The sequence below is a fragment of the Microtus oregoni genome, unplaced genomic scaffold, assembly GCF_018167655.1.
Source record: "Microtus oregoni isolate MIOR12 unplaced genomic scaffold, Mior012 000070F_ref0000104, whole genome shotgun sequence".
Taxonomy (NCBI): Eukaryota; Metazoa; Chordata; class Mammalia; order Rodentia; family Cricetidae; genus Microtus; species Microtus oregoni.
Genome location: NW_024543977.1, coordinates 5933187 through 5945776, shown reverse-complemented (window position 1 = coordinate 5945776; position 12590 = coordinate 5933187). Strand labels below are relative to the sequence as shown.

Genomic DNA, 12590 nt, shown 5'->3' with positions numbered 1-12590 from the left:
ACTCAACCTTTTAGAAGCTTGTGTTCTAATACCTAGTCATAAAAAGTAATAATCCTCTTCCCAGCATCAGTCTCTAGACGCCTTCAGGAAACCTTGGCTCTCACTGTTGATTGCTTTTCTTAGGGTTGACATCTTTGTGTCCTGCCTTTGAGAGTCAGCTCTCGTGTGTCTGCATCTCTTCTTGTCCCTCTCTTCCTCTCATACTCATTCCTTTTTTGCTGCTCTGACTACTTTTGGTTTAACTTCAAGAGCATGTACTGTTCTCATTATCATTTCCTCTGGTGTCTAGTCAACTATCCCCACCTCTCCTCCTGGTTTGAAGGATGTGAAATGTTTTCTAACATCTTCTTCCACAGCCCAGCCGTTGTGGGAAATGCTTTTATCACTCTAATGCAGCTACTGAGCTACTGTGTGCAGTGTCCTCCTTACTCTAATGCAAGTAACATGTAAGTGTTTCTTAGCATGCTTCCCCCCCCCCCTCCGCCCCCTAGACAGGGTTTCACTATGTAGCCCTGGCTCGCCTGGAACCTCGCTCTGTAGACCAGGCTGGCCTCGAGCTCAGAGATTTGCCTGCTTCTATTTCTCAAGTGCTGGGATTAAAGGTGTGTGTGACCACACCTGACATCCATTTTCTTAGCCAAATATTAAGGAACTTTCTAAAGTAAGTTGTCATATTTTTTTCAAATTATTCCTATTATCTTGCTTATTACCATAGTGTTAACAGGCAACTTTCTGGTCCAACTGCTGGATCACTAACTGTGGGCAGTCAATGAGGGCTGATTTTAAAGCTTTTACTCTGTATTTCAATGGATTTTTTTTAGCTCCCCACATTCCTGTCCCTGGTATCCCGTAAACAAATGTTTCCAAAATCCTTTATATAAAGCTCCAAAATTGAGTACCTAAGTCATTCAGAGGCAAACCCTTGAACTGAAATAAAACCATTCAGAACTTCCATTTGCCTTTTGTGTTGCAAGTGCTAATGTATTTTGCTGCAGCCATAGCCGTAGGTTTAATTATGGATGGCCTGCAGATTCTGCTAGGTCTTGTGTACCATTTGGTGTTTGTGTTCTATCTTACTACTTTTCTAAAATATGAAAGTGTAAACTCCAACCGTCTTGTGACCCCACATCTTTCAGAAAGGGGATTATGGGCTTGCAATGCCCAGTTCCTAGACTAGGGTATGCGACTAGTACATGTGAGCCTACATCAAGTTTGATTAATAACAGGCACTTAAAAATAAGAAACTTCTCCACAGCCAGACCTTGTGACCTTGAGGCCTTGGGGAATAAAATGGATGATTCGGTCCTTAGAATGGGGAGCCAAAATGTTTCCTTAATTATTCTCTTATGGTTGTAGTAATTGCTCTGTGGTCAAGCCAATAAATCTGGGGTGAATAGAATGTTATTCCATCAGTTAAAAGTGTCCCTATTAGTATCCTAGAGGTAATTTCTGTGTGATTCATGTGTTTTCTCTTCAGCTTTGTACCCTTATCATCCTGTGTCTCTTGATTATGATTAATTTTTTTTAAAGTGTCATATCAGTTTTTTTAATGCTGATATCAGATTTAATTGCAAAAGCATACGTAAACAGTTTCAAAGGTGTGAGAAGAAATTTCACAAGCCACACAGGGAACAGCATCAAAGCCACCTTCAGTCTGGAATTCATCACTTTGCAAAGCAAACTGCACTGCTAACACCAAATGGTACAGCCTAAACCAGAGTGATGCCAGTTGATGCAAGACAGCATTTGTTTCAGACCAGAGATGCAGTGGGTGATAAGAGATGAACTTAGTGTGTTTCACCTTCATAAAGCTTAGGCATCTGGGAGAGCAAGCCATATATAGGAAACAGAAATCATAGTAGAATGTTCCAGAGAAGGAAAGTGGAATTGCTCTGACTTGTGAAGATGAGTCAGAATTGGGTAAGATAGAGACTGGATGAAGAACTTAGAGAGAACAGGGACCAGAATAACAGAGTCTCAGCTCTCTGGAAGTTTTTTTTTTTTTAATGGTTGCCATTCTAATAGGAGAATTATGTTGCAACAGTGGAGGAGAATTATAGTCCTTGAGAAAGCAGGGCAGGTGACCTTCAAACCTTGTCTTGAAGGACATAGGCATATTGAAGGACATAGAAGATGGAAACAGGCTAAGGAATCTGTTCTGAACAGAAAAATTAGATTTTTTTAATTACATGTAATGTAGAGTGCAGGTGCTTGCACAGGTCAGAACAGGACATTGGATCCCCTGCAGCTGCAGTGTGAGCCACCCAACATGGGTGCAGGGAAATGAATTGGGTCCTTTGCAAAAACACCATATCCTCTTAACTGCTGAGCCAGGTCTCTTGCCCAGATTAGATATGAAGTTTCAGTACTAGGACAGTTACACCATAGTAATCTGTGTATTTTCATTGCAGATGAATCAAACATTCCTTCTGGAACAGCACAAAGTGGGAAAAGTTTACAGAATAAGAGTCAGTTTAGGACCATCGCACCAAAAATTGTGCCTAAATTCTTAACATCCAGAGTGATACCCTGTCCTTCCTCACTTTCTGACCAAGGGAGTCTGACTCTAACCTCCAAGCCCCTGGGCATACCCACCCAGAACTATGCTCTGATGCAGGTGGCTGGCCAGGAGGGGACGTTTTCTCTTTTTGCTTTGCCAAATGTTGCCTCAGCTCAGCCAGTTCAGAAGCCCAGATTGTCCCTGCATGAAAACCTTAAACTGCCTATTCCTCGATACCAACCACTAAGTAACAAAGGGTTAAGAAAGAAAGAGGACCTGAACTCTCCCAAGAGTGGCTGGAATGAACCTCCTGGACCACCGCAGACATGCCAAATGTCCCCTTCCCCACAAGCCCGTCCTGAACTGCCTCACAAGGCCAGCCCATTGAAGCCAATGCCCACTTTAAACCCTTACCCCACCATCAAGACAGCTACACTGACCAGTAGTATTGGCTCAGGAGATTTGAATTCTCTAGTGACCAACAGTTGTGGAGACCTGAAGCTTCCTGCCATCCCAGCGTGCTCTACAGAGGATTCCTCTTTTCCACAGAAGCTCTCAGCAATCCTGCAGAAGGCAGACTGTGCCAGGAAGGAGGCACCCACTAATCCTGCTGTTGCTGGTGAAGAGCTTAAAGAACAGGTGGCTCCTGCACGCACTGTCCTCAGCAGTGTGATTCAGTTGGTCTCTTTAGTACCGAAGGGGAAACTGCCCATCCTACCCTTCTCAAGAATGAAAGCCACAAAGGTGGACAAAGTGGAATCAGATGCTGATTATGTCAAATTATCTTCATCTGGATGCAGGGCACACTGTGATGAGAGACTGTCCATCACAGAAAGGTTTGATGCGGCCACCACATTACCCAGCAAGATGACCACTCTGCATGGGCCAAACCAGAGTGCTTATGAAAGTGCCTTCTGTCCTGTCACCAAATTAGATCTCAGCCACAAAGTAAAACCCAGTAGTGGGGCACCAAAGAGAAGAGGGAGAAAATGGAAAGTGCCAGATGAGATTTTAGCATTGCAGGGCAAAAGGAGGAAATACATTATTGGTCTGTGTGGAGATGGTGCAGAAAGGGGGAGAAGCAGTCCCCAAGAACCCAGAGACCAGAAGCCCAAGGCTGCTTCGAGAAAATATCGTAGTATCATGCCTAAGCCTGTGATCGTCATGTCTGCTTGGGCACCCCTGGTGTCTCCTGCAGCTGCCCTGCAGTCCCCAGCTCCCAGCAGCCTCAGTCAGGGTGTTCTACTGAACAATGCACTGCCTCCAAGATGTCTTGGCTTCAAGCAAAGTGACAGCCCTGCCCCTAAGCCCAGTTCTGTGCTCAGAAACGGATTCTCTGGCATTAAGAAGCCCTGGCACATGTGTCCCGTCTGTAACCACCACTTCCAGTTCAAACACCACCTTCTAGACCACATGAATATACACACCAACAGACGGCCTTACAGTTGTGGGATCTGTCGTAAAGCCTACGTCCGTCCCGGCAGCCTGAGCGCACATATGAAACTTCACCATGGGGAAAATCGCCCTAAGAAATTAGTGTGCTGTGAGTTTTGTGCAAAAGTGTTTGGTCATGTCCGAGTCTATTTCGGCCATCTGAAGGAGGTGCACAGGGTTGTGATCAGCACAGAGCCCTCCTCCAGTGAACTGCAGGCAGGAGACACACCAAGGAGCAAGGACAGAGATGCCTGTGTGCAAGCACCCGACGGCCCACTGGAGAGGTGAGTGCTCAAGGAAGGGAAGCCTGGCAAGAAAATCTGCTGTGGTTTGAGAAGAGTAAGATTTCAAAACATAGTCAGGAGTGGTGGTGTACATACAATCCTAGCATTTGGCAGATAGAGACAGTGAAATCAGGAATTCAAGGTCAGCCTGGACTGTGTGAGACCCTGTCCCAAAGTAACAACAACAAAAGATGTCATCCTTAGGTAAAAGAAACCACCTTATCCCACCCCCTCAGTTCTTTGAAGAATGACCCCATTCCTTGTTGGTTTCTGCTCAGTCATGGTAGCTAATTACTCACACTTGTGTAAGTCAAGGCATGAATGCAAGTTTGAGTATTCTGGGAAAAGTTGGGTGGCAGGTTACTTTTGCATCTGAAAATTAAAATAGGAGATTACTATATAGAGTTTTTAGTAGTCTTTATAAAGTAGTTTCCCCAAAATTATTGTTCACAGAATTCTTATCTAAACAGCTTTATCTACCGCACAACATCATGTGAGGCCACACCCTTCACCAAACTCCAAGGTACTCCACAGAGTCGTGCCCTTTGTTACCTGTCAGGCCAGATTGTTTTTCCTCTGTCTGCTCCTTGACATTATTAAAACAACAACAGCAAGCTCCATAATCTGGACGCTGACAAGGCAAGCCCTTGAGCAGTGGTGGCCAGGGAAGTGCCCACAGTGTGGTTCATGCCCACAGCCGACGTGTCTGAGGGCTGAGAAGGAAGCCCTGCCCAATACCTTAGTTCTCTGCTCCTTGTTTTTTATTGTCCCAGTTGCTCTACATATTTTGCATTCATTATCATAGTGGGTAAGAACAAGATGCCTGCCCTAGCTTTTTCTTGTCTTTCGCCTTTCCTGTCTCCAGTAGTTCATTGCATCTCCCACTAACATGCTTTCCGCTAATGGCCCTAGAGCCTCCCTTCAACTTGCTTTTATATGCTCAGGTCACCTTGAAATAAGATGTCAAAACTGCCAAAGTGTGGGGATGGCATGGGTGATGTGGGACCTTCATCTCCAGCAGTGCCACAGGGTATCCTGGCAGCTCCTATCATATTACCATAATCTTCATGTTGACTACACCTATGGTAACCAGGGAGGTGGTTCACTAGGGGGAGATACAGGATTCTTGATCCCTGATGGCCTCAAAGATGTCAGGCCCTAGGGGTGGCCGCATGCTGTGGCCTCTGCTGAGACTTTGCAGAGCTCACCATAGCAGGGTGCTTACAGCAAGAGATCCAGTTGCACTTTCCTGGGAAGTCTTATCTAGACTGTTTTCCCCCTTTTCCAGGGAAACCAAGTCAAGTTTGGAAGAAGATTTCCTTCTCAACCAGGCAGATGAAGTCAAGTTGCAAATCAGATGTGCCCGTTGTCAGATCACTGCTCAGTCTTTTGCTGAAATTAAGTTCCATTTGCTTCACGTTCATGGGGAAGAGGTCCAGGGCCGGCTTCAGGAGGTGTTCTCACCAGGCAGCAAGGCGGTTGCTCCCCACCAGAAGCAGCACACTGAGAAAAGGAAGGAAGTGAAGCCTTGTGCCTCTGCAGAGGACTCCCCAGCATTTCCTAATGTGAAAAGACAGCCACACCCTCCTCAGAGCAGGGAGGAGCTGTGGGCAGAAAGTGAAAGTGCCCAGTGGGGAATGAACAGCCCACAGCCCCCCACCAGGCTTCTCTGGTCCCATTCAGGCTTTAACTGCCTGCTCTGTGCCCAGATACTGGGGAGGAAGGAGGACCTGCTTCTCCACTGGGTACACCAGCACAACTGTGAGGAGCCTGCCAGACTCTGGGCTCTCCTGGGTGTATTCTCTCACCAGGGAGCTCCTGAGTTCCCCAGTGAAGTAAGGCAGTGACACTGAGGCCACCCAGCTGAAGAGGTGTCACACTATGGCCTTTCTGTCATGTTCTGTTCCTGTTAGATTTAATTATAAGGATCCAGTACTCCAGGGCCAGCACCAGTGTCCAGAGGTAATGTTTGTGCATGGTTTTATTTTCTTAAGACATGAAGGATGTGCCCTGGATGCATTTTCTAACATACATTGTCTCGCCTTAAAACTCCATGCATTCTCTAATATCGTTGACTTTATCTCATAATAAAGAAAAGATTCAAATTAAGAATTGAAATATAGAGAAGATTATTGTTTTTTTCGAATGCAAGTTTTTGAGTGTGAAAGAGTGTGTTTGAGTGTGTGTGTGTGTGTTTAAGTATATGTGTACATGTGTCCTCTTATTTTGATACTGTTTGATTATATTTATCAGCAGTTAATTCTCCAACTGTGGAATGTAGTCGCAACTATAGTATATAGTTACATGATAAATGTCCATATTTATTAGTCTCTGGTTTATTTGAATCCTTTTAATGTTTTCTCTACCTTAAAATCTGTGTTTTCAAGACACTTATTTTTGCTGTTAAGTGTGCAATTCTTTGAAGAGTAACCAGCATGTCTTCTAGTGTTCCATCTCAAAATAATAGAAAAAATTGATACTTCAGCTAATAAAAAAAATCTACTTCAATGGTAGAAGGTTATTTTCAGGAAGTCTTTGTGGCCAGAAGATTTACAGCCTGGAAAGTGAACTATATGGTGCAGTCCAGATGCAGCGGAGCCTCCTGCTTTCTCTCCCTTCCAGGAACTCTGGAGGGCTGTTGCTAGCTGGTCTCTTTTAGAAGGCACTGCTCCTTTAAAGCCCAGTGTTGTAAGGAGGAGGTCGCTTGCTGGTTCCTGGCCGCTTAGCCCTGAAATAATCACACAGAGACTGTATTAATTAAATCACTGCTTGGCCCATTAGCTCTAGCTTTTTATTGGCTAACTCTTACATATTAATTTAACCCATTTCTATTAATCTGTGTATCGCCATGCAGCAGTGGCTTAGCAGCTGAAGTTCCATCTGGCCCTGGCGGGGCTACATGGCTTCTTTCTAACTCCTTTCTCTCAGCATTCCGTTTAGTTTTCCCCACCTAGCTCTGATCCCCTATAGCTCTCCTATAGGCCCAAAGCAGTTCCTTTATTCTTAATGGTAATCACAGCATCCAGAGGGAACTCCCACATCAGCCCGGAATCTCTTTGAAACTCAAGAGAAAGTGAGAGCCCCTTAAATTCCTGGGAAATTACCTTGAATCACAAAAGTTACCATTTGAAGTTTCTAGCCATCCTATCTGCCGGTCATTTTGTGGGAAGTGGGCTCTGAGCATTCACTGCTCTAAACCCGCTGCCTTCCCACAGGGCATACTCCCTGCATGCCCCCAGTCCTATTTTGTTTGCCAGGCATGGGCTTGAGGAAGTTACCAAGAAGGAAGAAGGGAATTTTGGTGGATAAGCTCCTGAGTCTTACATCACATATTTTAAAGGTTCATAGGTACCTTGTGGCTGCAACAATGTGGGAAGGAGACTCTTTTGCTAACAGTTTTGCAAATCTGAGAAAGAGTGTTGGTTTGGATGCTCCAAAGCATCTTCCTATAGTCTGTCTATTGATCACCCTCGACTCGGCTTTAAAGAGATCACAGCAGCCAACAAGTGCTTGATGTTTGTAGACCCCTTCCATTAGTGATGAAATAGTCTGCCTGTGCCACTCAATGAATTGGCTCATTTTTAGGAAGATTTATTTTAAAGATTATAAAACCTGTAATCTACCAAGAATACTATTTGAAATTAAACTTTGAAATGATTTCTAGACCATCCATCCAGTCCTCGTGTACAGAGCAGGGTTTCAGAAAATCTGGCAAAAGGCAAAATGGCCATTCTGGTGGATGCACACCTGGCAGGCAGAACAAAGTTTGGTAGCTCTTTGTGGGGACCCCCCACCATGACTCACATGAGAGCTAGGCAGTCTCTGGAAACATGTGGCAAGCTGGGGTGTTTTGATTCTAGATTGTGTTTCAGGACAGTGACTAAAGTTACCAGGACACTGATTCATGACAGAGGGACTGGTAGAAGAGAGGGGTCATTCTTTGGCCTGGGGACATAGCTCACTGGTAGAATGCAGGCTCCTGGGTTTGAGTCCCATTGCCTTGGAAGAGTGAGGACTTAAAGGGCATGTGGGTGAGGACTCCTTCAGATGCTACCTTGTAGAAGTACACCTGTGCGTCGTGCAAATTGTCCTGGTACCACCCAAGATAAGGAGCTTCTGGCCTTTTAAATCAGTGCTGACAGAGAGCGGAAGAGGGCTCTTGTTGTTGAGGGGTGGAGGGAGTCACTGAGCTAGTAGGCTTAGGAGAGCCGTCCCTTGGATCTGGGCACAGTTCCAGCCTGTCCTCCTACAGAACCTCTATGGGGTGGAATAAAGTACTTTGCCATTTATTCCCGTCACTGGAGAGAAGTCTCTTTCCAGATCTCCAGCCTCAGCCTCTCTAAACTAGCAGTAACAATCCCACCTCAGGAAGTGGCTGGGAAGAGTTCCTGAAGCATGCAGCAGCAGGTGGGTGGTATTTATTATACTTTGGCTCAGGTGTGAAGGAGGTACATCACGGCATATAAAAATCACTGAAAACGGCCCAGATTGCCCTCTGATAGAGATCGCAAGGTCAGGAACTACAGAGAACCAGAGGAATCCACACCTCTGTATAAACGTGCATTTATGGAGGCTGGCCTTCGAGATCTGCACCTTTCTTCTGCAATTGCCCCTCTGCTCTCCCTGGTAAAGCTGTTGTCGTTGTCATATGCACACACCGTCCAGAAGCTGCTTTAAGAACACTAGCTGCTTGAGGACAGAGACAACCTTGGGTCAGCCTGGACCCCCACAAACACCCCTGCTATATGGGGACTAGCACACAGATCATTACTAGGGTAACAAAAAAAAAGTCTCCATCAGCTAAATACAAAATTGCTGATTTGCTTTTTTTTTCTTTTTGAATAAAGCCCCAAGTTCATAGCTAGGATGGCATTGAGGCAGACTGGGTCTTAAACTCAGCACTTTTTGTTTTGCTTTAATGTCTTTGCTTCTCAGAAAATTGTCCCAAAGCCAGATCCCCCCCCCATTTGGCCTTAAATTATTTCTGAAAGTTACAGCATTTTTGATTTGTGCTATTTTATTGCTTGTCATTTTTATTCATGTCCCTTTCATTGCACTCTCTGGCTCTCTGGATCCTATCCTGGTTTCCCCACCCTCCTCTCCTGAACTGTTCCTCATATGGAAGGTTGTCTCTTCATCTGCACACCGTAAATAATTGAGCCTGGGCATGTTCCATGGCCTTCTCTGGCTGCAGGCTCCTCTTCTCCCAGCTGCGCGGCTCCAGTTTTCTGTGAGCCAGTGACATGATTGTTGGCAGTAAATGTTGTGCTTCGTTTATTTATTAGGGTTCTCCTATCTGGACAGGCCTGCTCCGCTCAAGCTGCTGACATGCTTTGTTAGCTGCATGTTTTATAGAGTCCTCTTTCTCTGCTGAGCTCCTGAGAATAAGCCCTGGTCAGGAGTCACCGGGTTGAGCAGTATAGGGTTTCAGCTTCAAGTCACGCAGGACCATCAGCAGCTGATCTTGGCTTCCATGCTACATGAACTATCTCCCTTATCTCCAGGAGTTTTGCTTTAGGGGAGAAGTCTGTTGTGTCTCATGCATGTCCTTGGTTGTGGCGACTTCATTATGACCACAAGACCTCTTTCTCAGGTTTATTGTGAAGTGAGATTCAGGACGCAGACTCTGTTTTGGGAGCACATCACAGTGGCCACACTCTGACTTGTGGAGATGCCTCAGTGTGTTGTTTAACCTTAGGAAACACTGGGGAAAACCAAAGGTGACAGCTAAAAGTGATATCAGACCCTTGTTCTAGACTTCATGTGAAGTTAAGCAGGTTCCATCCTCAAAATGCCCTATTGCTTAGCTGCCAGGAATTCACTTATAATAAGGATGATAATAAGTGTACTTTTCAGTATACTCCAAATACCAATTGCAAGTTATTAGCATTATAGTAGATCACATTTTTGAGATACCAAATACCTATTCAGTATTTTTTTAAAAGAAAAGTTGAATACCTTTTTCATTAACCGTGAATTGACTCCATACCTAAGCGCTGGCAAGAACAACTAGATGGCCTGCAAGCCGCAACGGAGGCAGGGCAGTGAGGGCAGCCATTCCAAGTGTCAATGTCAGTTTTGCACAGAGATGACCCAAACAGAGGTGCTCCCAACCACCCTGAGGCCCTGCTCGTAGGGTAACATGTAATGATGCATGTCCACTCCCACCCACGTGTCCTCAGTGAAGCGCGTTCATTTCATTTTCATGACATTCATGGAGCCAAGCTTTTGACAGTGACTATATACTCAAGAAGTTACTCTGTAACACCCATGAAATCTATCTTTCATGCATGTTTGTCTTTTAGTCACAAAGCTATGGGTGAAGCTGAGGTCCCAACACATGCAAGACAAATGTTCTACCCCTGATACACAAATAGTCCAGTCCAAACAGTGTTTGAAGAAAGACCAGGGCAACAGTGTGATGTCATGATGTGACCAAGGAATTTGTTGACAGTATTGGGTCCAGTCTGGCACTAGGAGGGCAGAGTAAACCCAGCCCCAGTGTCCAGACACCAAAATGGCATGAATATTTGATCTACCATCAATAGAAAGAAATTGTATAGCATCAAAATTCAAAGGACACTCAAAGATCCCACTTCAAAGAGTCAGTACATAAGGACACAAATAGGTAGGTAAATAATATGTTCCTGAATTTCTGTTTGAAGTGAAAGACTGGGTATAAATCATCAGAATGGGCCAAAAATATTACAGTATTCCATAGAATAGGGTTCTCTAGAGGAACAGAACTTATAGAATGAATATATGTGTGTGTATATACATATAAATATGTGGAGAGGGAGGGGTATTGATTAGAAAAGCTTATGGCAGTGTTTCTCAGCCTGAACCTTTTCATAGGGGTTGCATATCAAATATCCTGCATACCAAATATTTATACTATAAGTCATAATGGTAGCAAAATTACAGTTATGAAGTAGTAATGAAATGATTTTATGGTTGGGGGTCACCACAACATGAAGAACTATATTAAAGGGTTACAGCATCAGGGAGGTTAAGAACACTGGCTTATAAGCTATAGTCCAGCTAGTCCAACCGAAGTTCCAAAATTCCAGTAGTTGTTCGGTCCTTTTATGCCCAGATCACGGAGTTCCCCCAGAACCAACTAAGAGACCAAGTCCTATATATATAAGCAGAGAGCCTTTATTCTTACACAAGTTTGCAAACTCGGACTTTCCATGTGTCCAAAGTATTGGAGTGATTGGAGAGCCCTGAGCTCAATTAGAGTTGGGGTTTTTGTAGTAGCAAAAGTGGGGATGAGGGATTTCTAAGGTTTATGACCCCTGATTGGCTGATAGGGTCTAGGGGTGACCTGGTGAAAAGCTATGAGTGTGTGCTGGCAGGTGATCCTATCTACAATGGTTGGAACATTGGGAATTTCCTTTGGATGGTCTGTTCCTGGGTGGAGCCTGGGTAGTCTCAGTTTATGGTCTTTCTTGCAACCAGGTATTGCCTGAGGGAAAACTACTGAGACTTGGGCCTCTGTTGAGCTTGTCATGACTGGGTCCCACAGGTCTATGAAGCTAGATGTCTCAGCTGGTCCTCAGTCTATGCCAGAATCCCAATGAAGTAGTCTCTAATTTCAGTGAAAGAGTGGACTTGCTAGAATGAGCGCAAGCTGGCAAAGAGAAAGCAAGCTTCCTTTTCCTTCTTCGATGTCCTTATATAGGCTGCCAGAAGGGGTTGCCCAGATGGAAGGTGGATGGGTCTTTGACCTCAAAAGATCTGCATTAAAGGTGTGTCTTTCTCCTCAAAGACGGGGATTAAAAGTGGATCCCCCACTTAAATGACTAAATTAAGGAAAAAGTTCCTCACAGGTGTGTACAACCATTTGGGCTTAAGTTAATTCCAGATGTAGTCAAGTTGACAACCAAGAACATACATCACAGTATGCTTTGATGTAAAAAATTGAAGTATCATATCATGTGTTAAAATATGTATTATGGGAAAGAATCAATGCATAAGGTGTTTCTGTTTGCCTTTTTAGCTTAATATTTTATTTTCCCAATACATAAAAACTGTTTTATCATCAGTCACCTCCAGCTCCTCCCCTAACTTCTCACAGATTATGCCCACTCCCTCCCAACCTCATGTCCTCTCTCCTCCTTTCTCATAGCCCACCAAGTCCAGTTTGTGCTGCCCATATATGCATGGATGCGTAGCCCTTCACTGGAGCACGGTCAACTAAGCAGGAGTCAAACCCTTCCTATAGGAGTCATCAGCTGTCCATAGCTCCTCAGCTGGGGGGACCCTGTTGGGCCATGCTGGGTTGTTGATTGGCTTGGTCGTGTACAGTGAGCCGTGCTGGGTTGTTGACTGGCTTGGTCGTGTACAGTGAGCCGTGCTGGGTTGTTGAC

At 44.8% G+C, this 12590-nt stretch overlaps 1 protein-coding gene across 4 annotated transcripts in view; it reads left to right on the top strand.

Moving 5' to 3' along the window:
* Znf438 (zinc finger protein 438) overlaps nucleotides 1-6293 on the top strand; it is a 135049-nt gene extending 128756 nt beyond the window's left edge. For all 4 annotated transcript variants that reach the window (XM_041641581.1, XM_041641584.1, XM_041641582.1 and 1 more), the window contains 2 exons: nucleotides 2412-4218; nucleotides 5507-6293. In XM_041641581.1, the coding sequence (XP_041497515.1) occupies nucleotides 2412-4218; nucleotides 5507-6065 (2366 nt within the window). In that variant the 3' untranslated portion in view covers nucleotides 6066-6293. The remainder of the gene's footprint in view (nucleotides 1-2411; nucleotides 4219-5506) is intronic.
* Nucleotides 6294-12590: the final 6297 nt, after the last annotated feature.